The sequence below is a fragment of the Gobio gobio genome (assembly GCF_949357685.1).
Source record: "Gobio gobio genome assembly, chromosome: 20".
Classification (NCBI taxonomy): Eukaryota; Metazoa; Chordata; class Actinopteri; order Cypriniformes; family Gobionidae; genus Gobio; species Gobio gobio.
This window is the reverse complement of record NC_137113.1, coordinates 27,455,336-27,482,763: the sequence shown is the minus strand read 5'-3', so window position 1 is coordinate 27,482,763 and position 27,428 is coordinate 27,455,336. Positions and strand designations below refer to the sequence as shown.

The 27,428-nt window shown below is 37.6% G+C and overlaps 1 protein-coding gene across 2 annotated transcripts; it reads left to right on the top strand.

Annotated features, from left to right (window-relative positions):
• Positions 1-1,552: 1,552 nt before the first annotated feature.
• cyth3a (cytohesin 3a) lies at positions 1,553-25,990 on the top strand. 2 transcript variants are annotated; one of them, XM_079801096.1, is made up of 13 exons: positions 1,553-1,844; positions 13,528-13,610; positions 13,790-13,854; positions 13,938-14,004; positions 14,408-14,526; positions 16,536-16,616; positions 18,543-18,655; positions 19,258-19,406; positions 19,493-19,604; positions 20,892-20,968; positions 21,634-21,705; positions 21,809-21,963; positions 23,676-25,990. In XM_079801096.1, exons 1-13 carry the CDS (start codon positions 1,820-1,822, stop codon positions 23,746-23,748), a joined length of 1,191 nt encoding a protein of 396 aa, XP_079657222.1. In that variant the 5' UTR covers positions 1,553-1,819; the 3' UTR covers positions 23,749-25,990. The 2 variants fall into 2 exon arrangements, with proteins under 2 accessions (XP_079657222.1, XP_079657223.1); XM_079801097.1 differs by lacking the exon at positions 1,553-1,844 and adding an exon at positions 1,981-2,054 and having other exon boundaries at positions 23,676-25,989.
• The last annotated feature ends 1,438 nt before the right edge of the window (positions 25,991-27,428 follow it).

The following is a 27,428-nucleotide window of genomic DNA, read 5'->3' as shown; positions in this document are numbered from 1 at the left end:
CTATAAACCATTTACAACGGGAACCTTAATGTAAAGTGTTACCCTTTTTTGTTATTAAAAACAAACAAGCTGAGAAAAAGTAATGCCAAAGTAACACAATTCGTTACTTTTAAGGGGAATAACACAATATAATTACTTTTAAAAGTAACTTTCCCTAACACTGGTTGCCAGTATTTAAATATTTATATTCTAGTGGTGCTAATTGAAAATGTGCAATTTGTACAACCCACTGTCCTTGAATTCACATAATGTATTGATAAGTAAACTTTCAGACTTAATGTCAATCAACAGATCCAGGTCATGCTATTGTAGACAGGCTAAACAGGTTTTCTACAAACAACCTCTTGTCAGCTGTTTTAAGAGATTGACATTAATAGTGTATTCAGCACCAGAGCTCCATTATTAAACCAAATAAATGTGCATCTTTGTTTGGTCTAGTCTAGTGAACTGGTGTTACAAGTGAAGTTCATGGGAGAGTTTTTTTTTCCCTGGAAAAAAGGAAGAAAATGCGAACAACATTCTCTTCCTGAGCTTCAGCGGATATCTGTTTCCCACACAGGATGTCATTCCCACCCTGAAGCCCCTGTTTTCCCTACACCTACTTCATAGTTGTTCCCTCATGCACGGGGCCTGGCTGTGTGCTGCAGTCACAGAACATTACATTCTGCTCTTTTGGTCCTCATATCCAGTTATATCTTATATAACACCTTCGGATGAGATCATTTAAACAATTAAAAGTCAGTTTAGGAGACAGGGACAAAACTTTTGAACTGAAGGTTTACAACAGCTCCTTTGACTGAATTATGCCAACAGCAAAATACAAATATGAAAATTTGCAAAAGAAATTAAATATCACAGGTTGTTTTAGATTAAAATCACCTTTTTGAGCTATTTGAATGTTAAAAGATTTTTCCAAAGCCACAAAACTCTTTGAACTTAAGACAGAATTTATCAAACAAAAGGTAAGAAATGGAATTCAAGACACATGAACTGAGAGATGATGACCTCAGCTTACCAAACTGTGTGACTAATATAGCTGGCTTACAAGTGGTGTCCGGAAAACGTTCCTGTACTCTCAGTCATTATGGGGCCTGGGATTCTCCACCTCTTGCTGACATCACTCTTGCATATGAAGCTCAGGATATGATTGCATATTACCTCATTAGGTCTTTTTTTCCTATAAGACATATTTACATCAAATAGTGTTTAGTAAGACCATGTGGTAAAGATATAACTATTCATAAAAAAAATACTTTTCATTAATGAATTGTATTACATTAATTAAATTATATAATATTAATCATAAACTAATTATATAATTCATATAAAATACATATCATGCATGCCTCTCTCTTTCAACACCAACACATTAGGAATATAGAATGTTTTATGTTTTATTTTTATATTTTATTCACTTCAGACGTTTTCATGATATGGCTTATTTAGTCTATGTAAAAAGACCAGGATGCAATCACTCAGAATCATAGTATATTATATTCATAGATTATGGTGATGGGCGGAGCCTCTATTCGTTGGCTAAATGAAGCGGTTTCTCTCACAGTCTCTCTATGGATGAAGGCGAATGGAAGCTGGTGTAGAGCGGGCTACATATTCATTTGTTTCACCAGGATTTACGTCCATCTATGCAGCAATTTATGGATTATGCGAATTATATTTAGAGCTGCCCCTGAACTGGGTTACGATGAGCTCAATATGTATCCTAATGTAATTTAATTTTGTGTTTCACAGACCAGTGTTATATTATTAGGGTATTAATCTGTTACTGTAGGACGTTATTTACATCAAGTCTCTTCGCAGCATGAACATGGATGAAGATAACCGAGGTAAGGTTTCTGTTTTATTTGCAAGCATAAGCAGCTGTCAGTCTCTGGTTTGTCTCAAAACCGAATGAGCTGCCTATCTAGACAGCATTTTGAGCGTAACAGGCGCGTGCAGTTGATTGCCCAAAACACTAGACTCACTCGGATGAAGGATATCCATCAATCATCAGCACTAAACGAGGTGTGTTGGAGAAAGAAAGAAAAAAAGTAAACGTAAATATATTTCCTACTATTCTTACTTTTAATAGGCTAGCCTATTATCATCTACTGGATCAGTAATGATACTTTATTTACACTTTAACAGTTTCTGCTTTTTATGAAAGGTGTTTCATTTTTACGTGAAATTGCTAGTGTTCTTGTTGACGCTGTTGTCACTGTGTTTAAGAAGAATTTTGAACGTCGCATCAGTCACACCGGAGCTGTTCATAAGGCTGTTCATATGGCTGTTCATATGTAGGTCGTCAGTTTGTTTGATGTGGATGTCCTTTGAAGTAGCTCGCGAGATGTTTATGAGTACAGCTGTAGTGCCAATAGGGATTATGAGGCATTTAATTAGTCAAGTGCTTGTGTTTTTATAGAGCACTGCATAAATTACCAGTTTATTAATTAGAAAATACTTCTTTTAGAATTGAGCAGTATCACATGAGTGCCATGCAACACTCTGTAACCAGCGGCGTTCTCATTCAAAACAACAGCACAACTTGGAGAATGATGTTGCTTTATACAGCAGTTGAACAAACAATAACTAAGTAACGTACATTTAACCCTCTAATGCATGAATTATGTTTTTGCATAAAACATTTTTTTTTATCTTATTTTCTTGAAGATTTAAGATAACAGATTAACAAACAAAAAATTTTTTTTTTAAAAACCCACCCCCTTAGCAGATTTTATTTTGTTGCCTCAGGGCAACGCTATGCAGTATAGGTAGTACATCACAGAGAAAAATGTAATATTGTCTCAATGTTTATTAGGAAAATCAAGAGGGAACTGGCACTCTTTTCAATTAATAATGGGTTTCAAATATTTAATTGTAGCATTTGGTCCATTTACACACATCAAACAGTGGTAATTTTCCTTTTAAAAACACTTCAAATATGTCTTAGCAAGTAAAAAGTATTTAATCTGACTAAAACTTATTTGTCAATCCATCAAACAGAGGTAGTTTTCTTTTTTCAAACACTGTAGAACCTGTTTGAACAGTTCACTTTCTCACTCTAGAATGTACATTTCCTGAAGAAAATGTGAGTGGTGCTTGCCGTGGCAAAAAAAATCCTCTCGGATGCTACTGGGATGCAAAAAAGCCAAGCAACATGTCTGTAGGATGTTCTGGGGCTGAGATATGGCTTATTAATGTGTTTGTACTGTTGCTAGGGTACTGTACATGGTTGCTACGATGTGTCTATACAGTTCTTGGGGTGATATTTAAAGACTATTGGCCAGTCTGAGTCAAAAGAGCCCACCCTCATGACTGTACAATGTTCTGGGGCTGAGATATGGCTTATTTATGTTGCAATACGGTTGCTAGGGTGCTCTAAATGGTTGCTAGGTTGTGGCTATACAGTTAATGGGGTGATATTGAAAGACTATTGGCCAGTCTGAGTCAAAAGAGCCCAACTCTGTATTTCTACAATGCTCTGGTACTGAGATATGGCTCGTTAATGTTGATATATGGTTGCTAGGGTGCTGTAACTGGTTGCTAGGGCGTGGCTATGAAGTTATTATTATAATTTTACCATATTGTGCACAAATAACATGTAATGATGTGTGATAACATCCAAACACATTGTCAGCAAAGACCTCCATAAAAAGTACCCCTTATCGCATAACGTTGCCCTGAGGCAACAAGAAGAAAAACTGAATTTCTAAACATGCTAAATTAAAAAAAAGTTAATAAAACTTGACAAACAACTTCTCTACACCTTCATGCACATACATATATTTTTTATTTACAGTTCATGTCATTGTAAATAAGATTACTGAAGCAAATAATCTTACCTTCTTCTCACACCATGTGCTCATGTGACCACATGTCAGAAAAGGAAGCCCCGCCTTCAAATGATGCTTGATAGTGACTCCCACACCTTATTGGACCATTCTATAGCAATCATTTGACCATTTTGATTGGTTGCAATTATTTAAAGAAACATGTACTGGAAATTAAACTTAAAAACACTTTCCGTTGCCTGAGAGCAACGCTATGCAGTAGAGGGTTAAGATAAAATGCCAGTTAGTTATCCTCTCCACCAAAGAAAATGCCCCCCCCCCATAGGCATTTATAAACATTTAAAGGTACAATATGTAAGATTTTTGTATTAAAATATCCAGAAACCAAAAGAACAGTTATAGATTTTGTTTACTTGTTTCCTTACACTATCCCAAATATTTCAATTACATCATGTCCGCATTAGCTACCCTTGATTTTATTTTGTAGAAACCATGGAAACACCAAATACGCATTAATATAGTATGTGTTTTATTTGACAGATGAGCAACTGTTTGGATACATTCGTCGACAGAAAACTAATCATTGTTATATAGTCTTATTGTTTAAATCTTGTTTTCTTGATTTACAGCAAGTAGCTACAATGTTTTAAAATGCCTAATATTGATCTAGCTTAAAGCTACACTGTGTAACTTTTTTAGTTTATTCTTTGCTAAAAACACTTAGTTCTTTCAAAAATATATGTGTTCATTAAAGGTCCCCTTCTTCGCGATTCCATTGTTCAAACTTTAGTTAGTGTGTAATGTTGCTGTTAGAGCATAAATAATACCTGTAAAATTATAAAGCTCAAAGTTCAATGCCAAGCGAGATATTTTATTTAACAGAAGTTCCCTTTCAAAGCCTACAGCGAACGGCTGGCTTGGACTACATCCTGGTACTTCCTTCTTTAATTACGTCAGTAGAGCAGTAGAACAGACTAACCTCCGCCCACAAAGAAACGTGAAAAAGGGGGCGCGGTCTTGTTGCTGTCCCACGTGGAGAAGCGGACGGTCGCGTGGAGAAAAGGAACTGTTGCGTTGAGTGTGTTTATCGCCATGTCATCGAGACGCTGTTATTTTCATCCAGGAGTCAAATCACCTTTGTTTGGCTTTCCCAGGGACGCTGTAGAGATTATTGAACGCATACATCTCTCCGTTAAGAGGCGTGACCTTTCCAACGTGCGCTAAGCTGCTGTCAAATTACAACACAGGAACCACTTTCACGTGCGCTAAGCTGTGGTCGAATCACAGCACAGGAACCGCTTGCACAATCAGAACTCGTTACGTGTTTCTGAAGGAGGGACTTTATAGAACAAGGAAATCACCAGCCGTTTTTAGGACAGTGGAAACAGCGGTATACAGATAAGTAAATAGTGTGAAAAATACTGTGTTTTTTTACACGCGAAACATGAACACATGTTATATTGCACACTGTAAACACAATCAAAGCTTCAAAAAAACACGAAGAACGGGACCTTTAATGTATATTTACTTCTTTCAAGTAATAAAGTATTCTCGTAAGTTTATAATATGCCATTGAAAATACATACGGGTAAGGGGTTTTTAAATAATTCGGGTCGCCATGTTGCCCCTCCATCTTGAAAGTACATTAGGCAAAGAGGGACATACTCGTAAATTCAAGCTTCGCTTTTCGCATTTTAACACTCGATGGCACCGTGTCGAATGTGGACGAGGTCGAACTGGAAGCCATGTTAATCTTGGACTAAAAAGGCCACCGTAGGAGTTAAAACAAAATCGGAATTGAGAGGAACCGAAACAAAAATTCTCTGGATGGTCATATACCTTTTCACCACTTGATGGGGAAAAATATCACACAGTGTAGCTTTAATGCAGTATGCAACAAGTCTCTCATAGTAGCCACCAAGCAAACGCACAGAGAAGCATTATAACAACTTTCAACACACTCAAATAATGTATCTAATATGATAAAACAGCGCTGCACACACATGACTGGAAAAGGCGAAAACGGCCGCCAGCGGCATAATAAAAGCTCCAAGAATTCAAGGCGTCATCAAGCTACGCCTTTGTTTTGAATAGGTGACCTCTAGCTGCGAACAATTACATATTGTGGCTTTAGCATAGACATAGACACAGAAAGCTGAAAATAATCTGCATCTGATCGATTTTTGCCTGCGTTGATATCCCACTATCCTGTGCGTTCCATTCCTTATCAGATGATCTTAAAAAAATTAATATGCCGTCTGAAAGTTGCGGTTGTTGGTCCATTTGTGTGTACTTTTGTACGTTTTTGTCCAACTTTTTCCACTTTTGATGTTATTTCGCAATTAAATATTCACTTTGTTATTACCAAAGCTTGCTCTATTTTGTTGTAGATCATTACGCTGCCTCAGAAGCCTGTCCAAAATCATTTTCTTGTGCACAAATGCCACCAGAGAAGCATTGGCTGATGAGGGAGCATGCCTACCTAAGCTTTTGGAATGAGTGAATATAAAAGAGTTGGCAAATCTTCTGGTGACACACAAGAATTAATTTGTTGCAACACTTACAGTGTTATTCTCTAGTGGCTAGTCGTTACGTGTACATTGGTTATGCACTAGAGGTAGGCTACAGCCATGGACATCCCCCACCGCCACCCCTGGAATGAGAGGGGGACCCCCAACCAGCACCAACCCCAACCCCCCACTACAGTGAACTATATGAGTTTATAAACGATTTTAGACACAGTTCTGCCTAGTATAGAGTAATTCCATATACTACCGTTATTGTTAATACGGTAATAATGTAATGAATTAATTAAATATTTACATTTTTATTTAATATTTAAAAATGACAGATATTCTGAAAGCTTCCACCATTTGAGATAGTCATGTATTTTGATATCTAGAATAGTTACAAATAACTATAGCAACTATGGTATTTTGGTGGATAGGATATGGTTTCATTGGTCATATTGTAAGGGACTGGACGATATTGTTTATTTCTTTGGGTTATATTGTTCTTTCTTTAGATAATTGTTTATTTTGAATTTAAATGTAACTTTACTACACTGATTGTAGACATCTGGTCCATGGGTTTTTGTGATAACCGTTCTGGAAAGACACATTTTGTCAATTTGAACAAAGCACCAGCACCTTTCAGATATTTCTGCAATGATTCTGCTTTCAGTTACTATATATGGGATCATCTAAATAGACTGTGGAGATAATGGTAGTGATTTAGTGTGAGGCTGTTACTCTGTGAGAGTTGTTTTGGTATATCTGTGTCAAAAAAAACCCCCTGAAAAACAGAACCAGAAACAAGACCTAAAAGCCAGACAAGCACCCTTGAGCATGCAGCCAGTTTCATTGATTTACAGCCATAATCACTCTATCTGATCAAGACCTATTGTAAATGTCTACAGGAACAAGAAAGCAAGGAGATAGAGGTACCATTAGCTCAGTAGGTCTTTCCAGTTCCTCTTGTATCATGATCCTGAAAACTTCAAAGCCTTGGACTCGATGGCTAGTTTGTCTTATCTTACCGTGGGAAAAACCAAATGGAAAACCATTTTCCATCAATTTCTGTGACAGATGGTTGACTGCAAAGAAAGACCGCTAGGACGTCAAGGACAGCCCTATTATCAGAACCACAAATTTATGTCCTTTTTAAAAAAAATGCATTGCTCTGTCCTGAGCTAAGGACCAACAAAAAGGCAGACTTTCTCAGACTGATTAAAGGAGAGGCAGTGTGGCCTGGCACTCATTAACATTGTGTGTGTCTGATGGCACCGGTGTCTGGTCCAGGCTCTCCTGAGGAGCCGTCTGGCACCAGGCATGACACAGGCAGTGGTCAAAACCTCATCAATGGTGTGACTGCACCAGCAGAGATCTGAAGGACACCGTGCCTGGCAAATCTGCTTAAGGTCAAGACAATGTCAGCCATGTTATTATTATCAGAAACATTGTAGTGTTTTCGTTTCACTGCTGTGTAAAATCCATTCTGATTACTGATAGATCTGAGACGTCATGCTCCACAAGATTTGATGTTTATATTTGCTGCCGATTGAGATTTTGAAATGAGATTTAATCACAAACTTTAAGATGATGTTAAATATTTAGAATGTAGACGCATCCTTATTATTGTCATTGGATGGAGAATGAAAGAGAGCTTTCAGCGTTCATTGTTTGTGTTGTTTTAAGTGCCACATATGGCATTGATTTGAAGAAAGACTGAGGGCCTTCCAAGACGTTTTGTGAGATATAGCACCAGTTGAACGGTGGTGAAATGAGTGGATTGTGAATTACTGTTAATGCACGCAAATATTTTTATTTTAATCAAAAATGTGAAAGGGGAAAGTTAAAAACCTAAATAGCTATTTGATGGGGTTGTCAAAACCTTTTGTCCCAGCAGGAGATTTTAAAACAAACTGTCAGTAGTACAAAAGACACCTTGTCCAGTTTTCCACCCACTGAGTCAGGACCGTCCCAGAGCCCCATCTCTTTCATGTCAGGAATGTTGGATTCAGCAGCCGTGCATTCTTGGGCATTACTGCTTTATCATTTGCAGGTTTTGTTAATGCAGAAAGAGACATTAAAAGGGATGTTGGTATTAGAGATAGATTTTGTCTATTGTATAATATTTTATATATATATATATATATATAAAAAAAAACATTTTCAATATGTACTACTATTTTGTCAAAAAATACAGTAAAAACAATAATATTGTGAAATATTACTTGAATTTAAAATAATGTTTTTTTCTTTAAAAATGTAATTTATGCCTGTTTAAAATATTCTTTCCAAATATGTGGACTTGCTGCCCTTTTCATTTTATTATCAAATATATTTGTGGAAACTGTGATTCTTTTCTGGATTCTTTGACTAGCAAGTTCAAAAGAACAGCATTTATTTGAGACAAACATTTTTTTGCACAATGTAAAAGTCTTCACTGTCACTTTTGATCATTTTTTTCTTTTCAAAGTATTAATTCCTTTGAAAAAAGAAAATCTCACTCACTCTAAACTTTTGGACAGTATTTCAAAAGTATTTTATGAAGAGGTGCTACATTTTCTATTCGAATAACCCATAAAATAAAGGTCGTGGATTGTTGGTTTTACATAAGTGGACTTTTGCCTTCACCCCAAAACTGTGAATATAGAAGCAGATGTTAACTTGTGGGTGTATCCCAAATGTTTCTTTGCTAATACTGTTATTTGATAAATACGCATTCAGGGGACTCTAAGAGGATAAAGGGAAGCACACACTGTTTAGAAAGCAACTTTTTTCTCTTTTGAAAAGAGATAAGCTCTCTGCCCAGTCCATCTGTCTCACTGGTTAACAGTAATGCAAGTATCCTTCCTTATTCTGAAAAACAGGGTATTAAGTGTACAATTACTAAAATTGCATAAGCTCATATCATCGCTGAATCTTGGTACTAAATATCTTATTATCAGCTATATTATTGTAATATTTTCATTATCATTGACAGATGCATTAACTCAGCAATGAACATATAGCCCAAATAAGCCTTCACGGGCACTTTGTGCGCTTTTATCATGTTTAGATAGGCTAGTGGCTGGGACACATCTATGTGTGCAGCACACTTCCTGTCCTGTGGGTCCTGGTCTGAGTGTGTGGATAATATCAATGGGTAAGCTTGTGGATTTAGAGCAGCTGGCGGTCTGTGCGGCTATTGAGAATAAGGATAAGATATAGTTAGAGGGATTGAGGCCAGTGTGTTTATTAAAGGGGTGTTAAAGGATGCAAAGCTTTCTGCAAACACTTAATATCCATATTTACACACAGAACGTCAACATGAGTCCAATTCATCTTTTCCCACAATCTTACACTACCATTCAAAAGTTTGAGGTCAAACTTTTTTTTCTTTTTAAAAAATGATTACTTTTATTCAGCAAGGCTGTACTGATCAAATGTGACAGTAAATACATTGATAAAAGAGTTTATAATATTTCTATGCAAAATAAATACTCTTTAAAAGATTTTATTAATCAAAAAATTCATCAGTTTCCATACAAATGTTAAGCAGCTCAGCTTAAACATTGATAATATGAAGAAATGTTTCTTGAGCTCCAATCAGTATATTAGAATGATGTCTGAAGGATCATGTTACTCTAAAGACTGGAGTAATGATGCTGAAAATTCAGCTTTGTCAGCACTAAAATATATTAAAATAGAATATCATTTTAAATTGTAATATTATTTCATAGAATTTTTGTCAGCGTAGGTTGCAGGCAGCAGGGATGCCATAAAGAGCTGGATGTAGTCGCAGCAGTAAATTGATTATAACCAAACTTAAAATAAACAAAATATGCTAGGAATATACAATGCCATACACTGGAACAGAACAAACTAACAATATAGAGACCATATAGAGACAGCCATGAGTCGACCATGCTCACCAAGTTTCGTTCCAATTGGCCTCCGGTAACCTTGTCTAATAGGTGCTCAAACCTCATTTGCCGATGGCGGCCATGTTTTTTAAGACACGACAATGTCCTCATAGACTATCATGGCACCTTGGACAAAGACAGTGCATGCCAATTTTCAAAAGTCAATCGGACTATAGCGGTTGGGTGGTTATAGCCATTTTCATTTTTTTCCCCCTGTTATAGCTCCACCAAGTGACCAATTGTCAATTTTTTTTTCACATGACCTCAGATTGAGCTCAAACACATATGTCCTAAATTTGGTAATCTTGTTCCGGTCACGAATTATAGCCATTTTAGTAAAAGCCCTGCATACAAACATTTTGGCGGCCCTTAGGGAGCGTGAACAGAAATTTCAACTTTCTGTTGATAACTATTGACAATCAGACTCCAGAGAATCTTGATGCACTGGTTTGGTTCCGGAAAAATTTCTCCAGAACCACGAGCAAATCGGAGGCATGCATTTGTCCGTCTTGAGCCAAGGATTTCAAAGATATAATATTTAGCCTACACCTAACGGTTTATGAGCCATTTTGTACTTTTGACCGCTGTAACGCCCCCATGAGGCCGATTGAGGCGAGCCTTGGTGACATTGTAGGTGGTGTGAGTACTACCAGCTCTCAAGGTTTCAAGTCTCTATGACTTATGGTTTGGTCTGCCAGATCACTTTTAGGAGAGAATGCTAATTACACTTAGCTATTAACGCAATAGCGTTACATGCTTGAACCCCTTACTGTCACATGTCTGTCTTGTTTAGCACATGTTGTGTTTTTGTTATTTTATGTTATTATATTTATATGTGCTTGTGTTTTGTCATGTTTGGTGTAAGCACATGGCTCGTCACTTGTTCCTTGTGTCATGTGCTTTCCTGTCTATTGTCTTGACCCCACCCCTCTTGTTTGTCCCCTATTTTTGTCTTTGGGCCTGTGCTGGTTCGTTATCGTTGGTATGTCATCTGTTCCTGTTTGGTTGCTCCCTGCATCACGTTTGTTTTCTCCTGGTCACTAGTATGTATTACGTTATGTTTGATTTCCCCCTCGTGGGTATTTTGTTTGTGTTTATTCTATTTTGTATTTAATAAAACTCCATTTTTATTGCACTTGAGTCCTCACTCCTTTTCAACCACACCGGTCCTAACACTTACTATAGAAACAAACTCAAACACAGGAAACAACTAAAACATGTGAAAACCCACCCAAAACAAACACACGAACAGATCTCATTATTACAATGACTGTTTTTACTGTATTTTTGATCAAATAAAAGCAGCCTTGTTAATGATAAAAAGTAGCCTGACAAGCCAGACCCACATCAAGATGTTGGGTCTGGGAACACACCATAGACAGGGCTCAGTCTGAGGAGTGGGATAAATGGTTGTCTTTCAAATTCCCTCTGCATGCAATAGGATAGCGCTACAACCAACCAGAGCAGCGAAGAAGGTGAAGCGGACCTAGTTGATAGATTAAACTTTTGCAAAACGTATCCGGTCGGCAAAACTCCGAACACATCTTCCTTTCTTAAGAATGACTTCAGTTCTTTGTTCTTTTCTCAAAGAAAAGCTAAACTCCAAATCTTCCAGAGTCGCGGCCAAAACTGATTCGAAAGACCACTGTTCACCAGCTTCTTTGTTTACAAGTAGCAAGCGGAACCGCCGCAACTCTGCCGTCATTATGTTAAGCTCGCCCACCGACTCTATACACGATGTGATTGGCCTGACCAGAGTATATGTTTTTTTTCAGCTCGCAAGCCAACGGAGAGTTGCTAGACGAACCTGGCTGCAAATTACAAATTACACCAAACCATAAGTCATAGAGACTTGAAACCTTGAGAGCTGGTAGTACTCACACCACCTACAATGTCACCAAGGCTCGCCCCAATCGGCCTCATGGGGGCGTTACAGCGGTCAAAAGTACAAATGGCTCATAAAACTTTTGTCTAATTTAGGCTATGCTGAATTCAATACACTGCAGTCTTTTTCACCAACAGCTGTAATAGTTTCCAAGCAAAGTTTCATCATGCTGATGGAATGAAGCTTTTGAATGGTTTTGCATGCAGTCGACATTCCTGTTTTTCCCACAAGACAAGGTGCAAGGGTGGTGATGTCAGCACTAGTGACGGATGTTATAGCATTACTTTTTTTTCTTTTCTTTTAAATTCAACATACAGTTTATATGAATAATATAGAAAGCAGCTTGATAATATTTAAATAATGCCTATCATTGAATTCAACGCCTTAATGAAGACAAACTAATTTTCACCATGAGCCGCAGGGCAATGTGGCTTAATTTCACGAGAAGGGAATTTACTTCTGTTCTAATGATTTTTGCCAACTCCACAGGCAAGTTATAGGCACAGAATGCTCATATCTGGAAGGAATATTCTATTTTTACCCCATTTCTTCCATACTAGTTACATTTGACCATATCCAGAGCCTGTTGCGTAATAAACAAATGGCTCCTCATTAAGATTTAGTATGGCTTTTACATAATAAAAGAATGAAAAAAGACCATTGCACTCAATATAAAAGCGCAGAATGACTGCAATGAATCACCCTATAATGTTATTGTTAAGGTTGAACCTTGATTCATGCACTCACTCTCAACTTCCCCTCCATTGTCATGAGGCAGAACCAGACAACCGCAGGAAATTCCCCCCTGCCCCCTTATTAGCCCGTCTCTTGTCTAATCCTGCTGCGCCTGATGTGCAATTACATAATGCACTCATAGTGTCCACGTTTACAAGTACTGAGCCACAAGCAGCTGAGATCCAAAACACTCTCCTACTTGTGAAAGTTTAAAAATATATATATAGTCAGTTCAGGAGTTAATGGTCTGTTGTGACTTAAGTATCTGAAACCTCCACAAATGAGTTATGTAACACCCACAGAGGAGTATATGATGCTCAGTACATGTTTTCTTTACTCAAACTTTCTGTGTTTCAGTGGGCACTTTAATGTTGTATCGTTGGACTGGCTTATAGTCTCTTATTTAGATGCAGAATCACTTCCATCATGGAAGGTCAGGAGTGTAGTACTTATGTAAAATATACATTTTTTCAGCCCAAAAGAAAAGCTTCCTTCTTGAGTCGCTACTAGGTTTTGGGTTGCAAGGCTAGTTTAATTAACATTATTTATGAGGATAAATGTGCTCTAGATTTTTATATTTTACACAGCACTTTGGGATTTGAGTAGAGGGCAGGAATATGGCTATACAGCTTCTTTGGATTCTTTCAATGTCTTGTATTTTTTTTGGTTATAAGATGAACCATTTTAATGTCACATTTGTCTCCCAACAGTGCCTGAAGATCTTTCACTTGAAGAGAGAGATGAACTGTCCAACATTAGACGAAGGAAAAAGGAGCTGCTAGATGACATTGAGGTATCACCTTTAATGTAGTCGCTATCATTAAGATATCTCAGCGATTGACATGTATCATGTCACCCTCACCTCACCTAAGTCCCCTCTAATGGGGGCTGTTTTATTTTACATTGGATTTTAGATAAACTTTAGAACCAGTGCTATAACATACGTTTCCACTTTCTCTATTATTCTTTCAGAGGTTAAAGTTTGAGATCTCAGAAGTCATGACAGAGATTGAGCATTTAACATGCGTCAGAGAGACGTAAGTTTCTTCTTGTTTGAGTTGTTTAGTATAGAGACTAAGATAATATTAGTTCATATATGTCATTTTACATCACATTACAGCAAAAGCACTCAGAGGAACAAGCAGATTGCTGTTGGAAGAAAGAAATTCAATATGGATCCTAAAAAGGTATTATGGTTTGTTTTTCTTTATTTACCTTACCATATAAAATGATTCAATTCTCATTTATTTGTATAGCGCTTTTCACATTACATTACATTTCCTTTACAGAAAGTGCATGTGTCTACATTACAATTTTGAGTGATCTGTTATCAGAGGTGACTGTGTCCAAGTTATGTATTATACAAATCACAGAGTTAGCTAACAATGTATTAATTCAAGGCGGAAACGTTTAGATCATTCAAGCATGTTGTTAACAAATGATTAGGATATATAGAGCATTTTGCATTGGTGCATGTTGATTCAGAGTTTGTGTCATCTGGAGTCCTCGCAGGATGATGTCTAGGGTCATGTATTATTTAGAGCTTAAGCAAACATCATGAAGTGGTTAACATCTCAAACATCCTTGCAGGGAATCCAATTTCTTTTGGAGAATGATCTTCTGCAGCACACACCTGGGGACATCGCTCAGTTCCTCTATAAAGGCGAAGGCTTAAACAAAACTGTCATAGGAGATTATTTAGGGGAACGGTAAGTCACATCGCTCTTGCTCACATGGCAAGACCAGTCTTTGTGTAAAATATATGTGTGATGTTAGATAAGGCGTTTTACATAAAAGATCCTGCTCTCAGTGTCAGGAAATGACTTCCCCTATTTGAAACAGCTGAGAATGACCACATCCAAAACAATATTTAGCACATCACCCAGACAGCATGAAAGGCGCCTTATCTCACCCTTACCAGCATCACTCAACACATGACTAGATATAAAACATTATTATTGTCTCAAAACTGCGACAGAGTGCTACATTCTGTCAATATCAAGTCAAATGAAAGTGTAATTGTAGTCATAAAGATGCTCAACGTCGCCCCCTGAGGCAGGTTTACTGAATAAGTGGACAAAAAGAGAGAGTAAGCTTGAACTACAGTGCAATAGTTGCTAGATATAAAAATAGCCTTGTCTACATAGGCATCCTGTCCAAGTTGATAACCGTTGTCTTGGCTATGCTCTAGCCTGAAGCTCAGTTGTACAGTCATCCATTTCATTTGCTGCTCTAAAGTATGGTCACAAAACATGCCTATACAATTACTGTTAATTGTATTTACGAGTAAGAGCTGGAATCTGTAATTATTGTGTTTCTGATTAGAGGAGTTTGGAGACGTGGTTCTATCTTAGCTTGTGTAATCAGACGTATGCTGTGGTACATCATTTCATTACATTTAAAGGTTCAGTGTGTAGTATTTATGAGGCTCTATTGACAGAAATGCAATATAATATACATAACTATGTTTTCAGTGGTGTATAAAGACCTTATTTAATGTACCGTTATGTTTTTATTACCTTAGAATGAGCCATTTCTATCTACATACATCGTGGGTCCCCTTACAGTGAAATCGGCATTTTGCACCGTCTTGTTTCTACAGTAGCCCTAAACCAGGGGTGTCTAAAGTCGGTCCTGGAGGGCACTGTCCTGCAGAGTTTAGCTCCAACTTGCCTCAACACACCTGTCTGGAAGGTTCTAGTATGCCCTAATAAGACCTTGATTAGCTGGTACAGGTGTGTTTAATTGGGGTTGGAGCTAAACTCTGCAGGAGAGTGGCCCTCCAAGAGCAGGATACAGACTATGTCTGCTAGAATACTCATCAAGATGGACATGTTGACATACTTTTTGAGTGAGTTTGTCCGTTCAAGAGCAAGACTTGAAAGAGAACTCAATATTTGCGCGCTGTGAGACGTGTGCGCGCTTTCGGATGAGTGCACAGAGACACATTTTCTCACAGCGCTGTCAAAAAATGACTTCTCATTCGCGTCTTCTGGCACTACACCCGGGTGATGACGACGAAAATGACTGGTCATATTCGAACATACGGCAGCACTCGCATGCATTGAACAGTGCATTTTTGAAGTTTACAAAGAGAGAATTATTTGAAAAATTTGAACAAAAAAATTTATTTGAAGGACTTTTACACGGCACCCCTGCTCTCGCTGCACCCCGGTTGGGAAACACTGGCCTAAGCTACTGTCTGTGTACTGCCACCTGCTTGACTGGAGGTATAGCGACCCAAGTGCAAGCCACTTCACAGACACAGATAGTTGCGTGTTCTGAGTTAACACAATCAGAGCGTAAAAATACGGGATATTTTACGGGAAAATACTAAAACGGGAAGACAGCGGGAAAAGTGAGTGGTGGGTGATTACAATTCACAACCTCACCACTAAATGCCGCTAAAATTCACACACTGCACCTTTAATATTCCTATCACTGCTTTTTTAAGACCCTTACATGTTTTCAAATGATAATTTTTTAATATCCAAACATGGTCTTACATGATTGTTCTTGTCCACATTTTGTATTTGGTGTGAAACCTGTTGTAAAAAAACGGAGCAGATGTCACGACTGACTACTAAAGAGTCTACACTCTCTTTTGATTGACCTCAGATAAAAATAAGCGTGTGTGTGTATATCTCTGGAGATGGAGCTCAGAGCAAATGAGGAAATAACTACAGATGATTAAACATTTTTTCACATTTTTTTTTAGAGATGACTTCAACATTAAGGTTTTGCAGGCATTTGTGGAGCTTCATGAGTTTGCTGACCTCAATCTGGTGCAAGCGTTGAGGTGAGACCGCCGTTTTGTCCATCCATGTGAGCATCCATCATCCTGTAAGATCTGAATCTTTTTTAAATATACAGAGCTAAACCCTATATCATTTTTGCCCAGTTAACATTAATACATTTTTAAAGGGTCCAATGACACAGCGAGTTTTTGTGGTTAAAAACGCAGGTCAGTAGAACAGAAAAAAGGTCTAGAGATGCCTTTTTAAAAGTTGAACTTCATTTAACTTGAGTGTTATGTTTTTAGAATGGCGTGTCGTGCATGAGATTTTGCCAAAGATGCGAAACCGAATGGTCAAGCAAAACATAGACAAACAATGGAAAAAGCACAATGGAATGGAAAAAAAAAACATGTTCTGTGTGTACGGCCCCAAATACGTTTTGCTAACATTTCCATTAAAGTATACTTTTACATGACAACATTGTGCTTAAAACGGAAAAGTTTTTTCTTTGTACAGATGACTACATTATGAAAACGATCCCCATTCACACGGAAAAACGTCTAATAACGCTGTATTATGCATGCCAGACAAGTAGTTGGCGATGTCACTTTGTAAAGAAAGAGTACACGCCTGCGCACATACACATTCTTTTCCTACAGTGCACTCGAACCAAACACACATGCCTATAGACACAAATTACATAATCTCTGTTTTTTTGTACGATTTTCATTTAAGAATGTTATTCTTGATAATAATGTATTATTACTTTGTCATCTGGGTAAATTTCATCTTCACAAAGCCAGAAACATTCACTGTAATCCCAATTTTTATATTATTATATATAAAGTCCCTTTTTACTTCCTTTAAGAAAATGTCAAAACCTTTGAACACAAAAGCTTCGAAAACAAAAAGTAACCATTCATTTCTCATGATGTCAAAATTTTATATTATGTTGATTTGTGTGTTGACCCCCCCCTTTTTCTTACTGTTAATATCTTTATCCTTTCATTTGCAAAAAAAAAGCATATAGACTAAACATGTAATGCACATGCGCATGGCATCACCGTTTTCACGTTTTTGTAGTTTACGTGGAGATGATAAGGGTGTCGCTTTCAAAAACTTGCACTTTGAAGTACGTTTTCAAAAGTTAGAATTTTCAGGCCACCAAAACACTGTTGTTGTGCAAATAAACAGCCATAATGCATACAAAGTCTTCCGTTTTTAGTTGAAAACAGTGTCGTGTAAAGGGCCCCTAAGTTATGAAAATGTTATTTCTGAATGTTCAAAACATCCAGTTTTTAAATAGTTTTTAAATGTTTTTATCCTTGGTTATCTAAACATTATAGAAAATGCTAACTGAACATTCAGTAGTATATGTTTATTATGTTGATTTGTGTAATTCTTATAACCACTTGTGATGTCTGTATGCCCCCCCCCCCCCCTTATTTCTTACTGTTAATATCGGTATCCTTTCATTCAAAGAAAAAAAAGCCTATAGACTAAACACGTAATACACATGCGCATGGGATCACTGTTTTCACAGATTTGCGTTTTTGTAGTTTACGCGGAGATGATAAGGGTGTTGTTTTCACACCTGTTTTCAAAAGTTTGAGTTTTCAGGCCACCAAAATGCTGTTGTCGTGCAAATGAACAACATAAAAAGTCTTCTTAGGCCCCTAATTTATGAAAATTAGATTTCTTAATGTTCAAAAGTTGTATCATTTTGCAAATGTCATAATTGGTAAACCATTATTAAAGACCAGATAACTTTGAATGAATGTTCAAATGTGATGTATTGCATCCGAAAAAATCAAAATCAAAAGAGAAAAAATATTCCATGATTAGGGCATAATGTGATTAGAGCAATTCATTGTCTTTGCATTACTAGATGCAAATAAAATCATACATTCTTTTATGAATTCCCTGAGACAAAGGACCATCAGATAACCATTATAATACGAAGTGTCATTCCCATCTCTCCCTGGCAGGCAGTTTTTGTGGAGTTTCAGACTTCCTGGTGAAGCTCAGAAGATAGATCGAATGATGGAGGCCTTTGCTGCTCGATATTGCCAGTGTAACCCTGGTGTCTTTCAGTCCACAGGTATGACTTTTATGTAGTAAACTTGACTTCTACCTGAACCCCTCATTTTTGGCCTAAAGCTATAAGCTCAGCCTTATAAAAGCCTCATTCCCAAAATATATTTTTTATCAATATGTTTATAGTTTAATTAACAAAATATTTCATATATAATATTAAAACTGTATAGTTTGCATGCTAGGCCCAATCTCTTGAATTATAGCTCACTCTGTACAAAATCTGGTCCAATGAAGGCAGTGCTTTATGACTGCTGGGATAAATATGGGCAATGTTGAAACACACTGTTAGAGACTCTATAAAATGCAACACCCTAGAAATGGGCTGAAGGCACTGTGCTAAAACAAAGCACAAAATGATTATTTATTCATAAACAGAGTCTGTGAATGTCCAAAGCATTAATATCTTTCTTTCAGCATAGAGTCATGCATAAAGATGCAGAAACATAAAGAAAATGGCCTGTATGTTGCATTAAACAATCTGCTTTCATTTAGTAGTCAACTAATAAAAAATTAAAACAAGAAAAAAAAGAGGGTTGCGTGCTCTTCATATGATAATATGCATGCTCCATTTAATTTGCCAACCTATAGAGTTTCTTCTCTCCACAGACACATGCTATGTTCTCTCGTTCTCCGTCATCATGCTCAACACCAGCCTGCACAACCCTAATGTCAGAGACAAGCCCACAGTGGAAAGGTTCATCTCCATGAATCGGGGCATCAATGAGGGAGGAGATCTGCCTGAGGAGCTGCTCAGAGTGAGTCTCTGCGTCATACTGTGATGGAGAGAGTTGCAAGTTATGTACTGATAGAATATGCATTTACATATTGTTTTCCCCCACAGAATTTATATGAAAGCATTAAGAATGAGCCTTTCAAAATTCCTGAAGATGATGGGAATGATCTAACTCATACATTCTTTAATCCAGACAGAGAGGGATGGTTGCTAAAACTAGGTTTGTATATCTGTCTGTCTGCTAAACCTTGGTTTATATACAGCGATCAGGCATAACATTATGACCAGTTACACAGGTGAAGTGATTAACAGTGATTATTACTTCATCACGGCACCTGTTAGGGTGTGTGGGTATATTAGACAGTAAGTGAACATTTGTCCTCAAAATTGATGTGTAGAAGCAGGAAAAATGGTCAAGCGTAAGGATTTGAGCGAGTTTGACAAGGGCCAAATTGTGATGGCTAGACGATTGGGTCAGAACATCTCCTAAACTGCAGCTCTTGTGGGGTGTTCCCGGTCTGTAGTGGTCAGTATCTATCAAAAAGGCAACTGGGTCATGGGTGGCCAAGGCTCATTGATGCACGTGTGACTGGAGTGTAGACTGGCCCGTGTGGTCCGATCAAACAGACAAGCTACTGTAGCTCAAATGGCTCAAAAAGTTAATGCTGGTTCTGATAAAAAGGTGTCATGCAGTGTGATGCTTTGGGCAATGTTCTGCTGAGAAACCTTGGGTCCTGCCATCCATGTGGATGTTATTTTGACACGTACCACCTACCTAAGCATTGTTGCAGACCATGTACACCCTTTCATGGAAACGGTATTCCCTGGTGGCTGTGGCCTCTTTCAGCAGGATAACGCGCCCTGCCACAAAGCAAAAATGGTTCAGGAATGGTTTGAGGAGCACGAGTTTGAGGTGTTAACTTGGCCTCCAAATTATCCAGATCTCAATCCAATCGAGCATCTGTGGGATGTGCTGAACAAACAATTCTGATCCATGGAGGCCCCACCTATTAACTTACAGGACTTAAAGGATCCGTTGCTAACATCTTGGTGCCAGATATCACAGCACACCTTCAGGGGTCTGGCGGAGTCCAAGCCTCGACAGGTCAGGGCTGTTTTGGCAGCAAAAGGGGGACCAACACAATGTTAGGAAGGTGGTCATAATGTTATGCCCTATCAGTGTATCTATTTGTTTGTCTGTATATCTATCTGTATGTCAGTTCTGTCTATAATTCCATCTATCAAAATTGTGAGTTTCCCTTGATTTTTGATTTGTTTTTTTGATTGAATGTATAAATAATGCTGTTATTGGCAGACCTTTATAGCTTTTATGGCACTTATTTCCTTTAATATCATCAAATCTTTTGGCAAATGTTAGTTGGTATGAAACAGGGACTATACTAATTCCATGTCATGCAATGATTTATTTACAGTATAAAGATCTGCCACTATTTAAGCACTTTTCCTGTATGTTATTTTTTATTATTATGTATATTTGAACTTGCAGGGGGAAGAGTGAAGACTTGGAAGAGGAGGTGGTTCATTTTGACAGATAACTGTCTATATTATTTTGAATATACAACAGTAAGTAGAGCTCCATGATATTTCCTGTTTGAGAAATTAATTGATTTAAGATTTATCAATAAAATAGATATCAGAGTGCACGATATGGATGAAAAGGAGGAAGGTCAGATAGACAAGGAAGTCAGAGAGAAAAAGAGCAAGTGAACAGGAAAGAAGTGATTTGCATCCTCACCAAAAAAGACCAAAAAAAAGCACAACGTCAGGGATTTGAACTGAACAAACTGGCTAGTTTAAAGCAAGATCCAATAAAATAACTTGACAATTTGATTGGGGAAAAATCTGTGTAGTGCAGGATGAGTCATCAGTAAATACATGTTGTACACATGCAATGTTGTCTGTGTTTGTGAGTACACTAGCATAAACATGACCTCAAAGTTAACACGCATGGACTAAAACTCCAAAAACACTCAAAGCAACAACCTCCCGCTGTGTCATCTCATCAGCAAAGTGGAAGGAAACAATGCATTTTTTCCCCTTGTTGTGTGCCAGATTTAGACCAAGAGACAGACAGTGGTTGCTTAATGTGCACATAGTTCCTTCACTTTTTTAATCATGCCTTTTCCGTAAATCTCATTTAGAGAAACATTGTACATTAAGTCCTAGAAGTAATTGCTTTAATAACAAATAAACAGTGGATTTAAGGTCTTTAACTCATGTGTTCCCAGGACAAAGAGCCTCGGGGGATCATTCCACTGGAGAATCTTAGTATAAGAGAGGTGGAGGAACCAAGAAAACCAGTATGTTCCTCTTCAAGCTCTTGGTTGAACCATAGGTAGTCTTTAAGTTAGTCAATAAGAAATAAAGAAGTAAAAGTGACCGTTTAATGCTTTGACCTTTCAGAATTGCTTTGAGCTTTACAACTCAAGTCATAAGGGGCAAGTAATTAAGGCATGCAAGACGGAAGCTGACGGAAAGGTGGTGGAGGGGAATCACGTCGTGTACAGAATATCCGCACCCACGCCGGAGGAGAAGGAAGAGTGGATCAAATCCATCAAGTAAGGCTTCACCATGTCAGCCCTCATTATTCTCTTCTCAGATAACCGATGTGTGTCGGCTGTAGGTCATATACGCACACCCACAGATGCTCAGAAAGGGGCATCGACTTCTCTTATCAAAGAACACCGCCATCATGCTGATAAGGTGAAGCGAGTGTTTTCAGTGTTTTAGACCTTGGCTGTGCACTGCAGTAATATTTTTGTCTTGTTTTCCAGTAGAAATGCTTAAAATAAGATCAATATTTGAATATATTTGAATGTATTTCTTGATTTAAGCACAAATCTAACACAACTAAGTGAAGTCCGTACTTATTATAAGATTGATTAAAGTAGTGGATAGATTAATTAATTAATTAAATGAATTCTCTGAAAAGTCTTAATTTGGATTCACGAATTGGATTAATTAAATGTATCTTGCTATTGGATGTTTTTACTGGAAAACACAACAAAATACATTATTTTCCGCAGTGTGGAGGGTATACAGACCTCACACTAAAGGGCTGACAAGACTATAATGACCCACGTCCTCTCAAGGTCAAATGGTCTTTCCTGAGGATAGATCAGCATTCATCACTGGAGAAAGGGAAGCCAAAGACCCCTTAGTCTCTTGCTGTTGGCCATGGCTCTGGTTTTGTTTTCCTGCTTGGTCAAAAACAGACTTGTTTTAAATGAAATTACATATGTATGTTCAGGTCTTATGTAGTGTATAGTAACACGAAAATCTCTTAAGGCCATTTGTGTACTATTGTTGAAGATCTGTGGCACTGTAGGCGGGTTGTTGACGTGACATGGCATTTTCACTGTCACACAAGATAAAAATGAATATAATTAGTATTGTCATCATTTAAAATGTAGTAAATGGTTAAACATTTCTTTGTTTTACATAGACCTATTCATATAAAAACAGCTTTGTCTTTAGATTTTTTAATATCTTAAAAAACATCTTATCATTTCAATAAATTACAACTTTTATAAATTAAAAATAAAAGCATACAAATGTTAATAAACACCTCTTTAAGTGTCTGTTTTTGTAAATCATTTTTTTCATCCATATATTTTTAAAAGCGTAAGAACATTTGTCACTAAAAACCATGTCCTCCGGTGTGACGCCATATCCTGATTTAAATCGGGTATTTCCACTGACGAGTTTAATTAGTTGAAGGACCCCATTCAAGGTCATGTTACTGTGAAGCCCATGACACGTACACATGGTAAGATTTTGTCTCAGATTGTTCATAATATTTAACCCTTTTTGAACCACTATAAAAGTGTTAATTTCTGTTGTCCTTTGGTGCGACACCCCTATATTTTTATAGGGCACATATCAGTAAAATGTTGAAAAAACAGTGAAAGAATTGACAAAGTTAGTGACGCCTTATATTTTCTCAAACATCACACTTCACACTACATAAAAATATGTAGGTTGTCTTCAGAAGTGGTGTTTTACAAAAAAAACCTTTTTTTACTGCTTCTTTGTCAACTACCCAGGCGTCTATGTAGGCGTCTAGTTAACACATGTCCTCTGACTCAACTGCGATTGTGGAACTGTTCTGTGGTCAGTTTAGCCTGGCGTTTTACAGTAAAAGCTGCCTCAGCATGTTCTGTGGGACTGCCGGGAACTCTGGGCCTGTTATTGTTTTATATGGATGTGTACTTTTATTAATAACATGATTCACTTGAATAATTCCTATTTAATTGTTGTCATCCTACAGGGCAAGCATTAGCAGGGATCCTTTCTACGACATGCTGGCTACTAGGAAACGGCGAGTGGCTGCTAAAAAGTGAGCCGTAGAGCTACAGTTTGGGTTTTAATGATCACTCTTAAAATGTAAACCTTCACATGGGATCCTGCACCCTGCAGAAGGTGACAGACAGAGGCAACAGCTCTCTGAGGATAAAGAAGGACAAGATTTTTAAAATGATGGTGTCTGTGTAGGTCCTGTGCTAAACTAAAGGGTATGTACTAAATATTTATCTCCAAATGAGTTGTATGGGGAGTATGATGGTAATGGTGCAATTTGTGTTTGTCAAAAAGAACTTTAAGAAACTGACTTTGCCACAATATATATTTCATGTGAGGGTCCAATATAGAGTGATCAGGAACTTAACTACCTACTATCACAAATTTCCAGGTATCGTTATGTAATGTTCTCAAATCAAGTCTGAATTAGATCTGGCAGTGAGTAGATGGCCAAGAAATGTATGTAAAATATACCAAACTACTGCTGATGATGTCAATTCCAGTCACATTTTTGGTAGTCTATGAATATAGTAAATAGATTCATTATGGCAGGGAATCAGGCCAAGTATCATTTTTAGTGCTGTCGCATAATATATCATTCATTGTCTTAATTGTATCAGGAGTTTGAAATGGTTTTATGTTCAATTGTGTCATGTCATAGTCATCAAAATCAGCAGGCCTGGTTGCATGAATTGGAAGAGAAAATAATCAGAAAGCTTTTTCATATTATATTTATTATGGTTTAAGGTCCTTAATATAAAAAAAACTGTAAAAAAAAAAATTCTGACGTTTTATTACTATACTAATTATTTGACGCCTTTTCAAAAAGAGTACAAACACCTGTTTGTATTCACTTTTTGATTTAAATAGTTGCTTATACAAGTTAACATATTTTGTGGTATTTATGTAACATTGTCAATCTGTTTTTTTTTTTACTATTTGTAAATAACACACGCATGTTGTGTTTTCATGTTTTATGGGGACTTTCCATAGACATAATGTTTTTTTATACTGTACACCTTCACAGAAAAATGTCTGCATTTTTACATTTGCAAAAAATCACTTAGTATAATTTATAAGCTGTTTTCCTTGTGGTGACATTTTGTCCCCTCAATGTAGGGAATACCTGAACCACACACACAGAGTAATGTGTGGTAAGGATCTAAAACCGATGTACATGTATATGCAATTTTTAAATACAGCTAATCAGCTGTGAGCTTTTAAGGGAAGACTGATAACGCTGTAACCCTGAAACTCATAATTCCAATGGCTTATTGCAGAGCATAAAGGAAATACTGGTAGATATACTCATCACACTGACTCTGACATTTGTCCACTGTTAAAACATGAATCCATATGATACAAATGAAATCAACCATTCTTTCTCTATAATTTCATCTAGTTTAAAGTGAACACAGCCCTTGTTGCCTGTTATCATCGCTATCCAGTTCCATTTAGGGCTGCAATACTAATCATAGTGGAGTATAGAGATTTATGACAAATTCTACAAACCGTGCAGCTTCCTTTTCTGATTTTACATGTTAGTGATAAGCCATAATGATATGCAACCAAACCTGTCTGAAATTTAAGGCTTAGAATTGAGTTTTTGTAATAGGCCTATGTAATTTTGTATTATTATTATAATGTAACAGTAAGTAAAATATCCTTACTTATAATCTGCTTAACATTTTGTATGGTAATTCTGCAGCATGCTCTTAAGACTGTATTTCAGAACTCTCTGTGTCAGCAAATCAGAATTCAGATTTCTTAGATAGAATATGGATGCAGGTTTGACAGTCCTGTCAATCAAGCCATTGGACCTCAACTCATGACCTCAATAAACATTTTATGTTGAGATTCAAACAAAGGTTGGATTTAATTAAAAGAAAGGACACGTGGCAGCTATTTCTTATTATTGTGCTGCTTGTCCTGTGTCTACTTCCTGTATTCTGCTTTCCTGCATCTCAACTGGTAGTGCTCAGGGTCATCTCACTGGAACAGCTGTGGCAGAAAGGGGTCAAGGTTTGGCTGGTTTACTATCCCTGCTGGCAGATACTGCAATTACACAAATGTGGTTTGTGTGTGTGTTTTTTTGTTTCGTTGATGCAATAGTGTGCCTGTACCCCATTAAAGGTACACTATGTAACTCGTGGCCCTCTAGCTGTTAAAAAACAAAACTACATGCATTTAGCAGAAGATCATTGTTTTGGTTGCACTTTGGCTCACGTGACTGTGTGGATGAATATGGCTACCCTTCTGCTCATTAAACATTTGTGGTTTCCTCCCATTGACTGACAGGCACATGACATGCATATATCACACATCAAGATGTTGGGCCTGGGAACTCACCATTGGCAGGGCTCAATCCGAGGGGCGGGGAAAACGGTTGTCTTTCAAATTCCCTCTGCACGCAATAGGATAGCGCTACAACCAACCAGAGCAACGAAGAAGGTGAAGCAGAGCTAGTTGATAGATTAAACTTAAGCTGTATCCGGTCGGCAAAACTCTGAACACATCTTCCTTTCTTATGAATGACTTCAGTGGCGTTCTTTGTTCTTTTCTCAAAGAAAAGCTTAACTCCAAGTCTTCCAGAGTCGTGGCCAAAGCCGATTCGAAAGACCACTGTTCAACAGCTTCTTTGTTTACAAGTAGCAAGCGGAACCGCCGCAACTCTGCCGTCATTATGTTAAGCCCGCCCACCGACTCTATACACGATGTGATTGGCCTGACCAGAGTATGGTTTCTCCAGCTCGCAAGCCAACGAAGAGTTGCTAGACTACCCTGGCTGCAAATTAGATTTGCTGCCGCTAGGGTGCATCTAGATTTCTAGGCTAGGATTTACGATGAATAGCGTGCTAAAATAATGTAATTTCAGGAGATATGCATTTAATAAGATTATGCAACATGAGATCCCCGTAACTCCCCAACCGGACCTAGCCGGACAATAGTTGCAGAGAGCATCACTACCCCTCCTACCCTGCCAATCCCGAGCCCTGGGACAACCCCGTTGCTTAGAACACAGCGATAGAGTAAAACGTTCCCACCTGCTGCACTGGGATGGCTTGTGGGCGAAGTGTTATAAAATATTGTTATATCATTGAGCAGAGGTTCAAACTCTCTCTGAACGCCCCTGCCCACAAGCTCCAGGCTCTTCTCTCATGGAGCATATTTATTTATATAGGAATTTTCATATATATTAGTTATAGTTATAAAATACAGCATATTTTATAACTTTTAATTTTAGATCAACTAGAAATTATGTTTAATTTATGAAATTTTATTTTGAAATGTAAGTCAATTGGCTGAAGCCAATGACGAAAGTCTTTGCGTGGAGACCCGTGGTCGAGCGTGGAGACCCCGCCAACTTTTGGAGGTTCTGCCCACTTGGAGTTCACTCCTCTGCAAAGCGTGCCACACAAGTCCTGAAAAGTTAAGACAAATCGTTTCAATCGCCCCCAGATGGCTGGATGCAGTATAGGTCATAAACCCCGCCCTCTCCATGTAATGGGACATAGACAAACTATATAATCAAATTACACTTCAAATACTTTTTTTCCAAAGATGGTTTCTGTCATTTTAGTTTTTATCACACTGATGTTAGTTCAAGTGTTCATTCTTCAAATAAGTTTGGTTTTAGTTAGTTATTTGATGCTGTAAAAAGGGGGGTGGCATTATGATTGACAGCTGAGATTGACAGCTTCTCTGAGCGAAGTGCCATATTTGG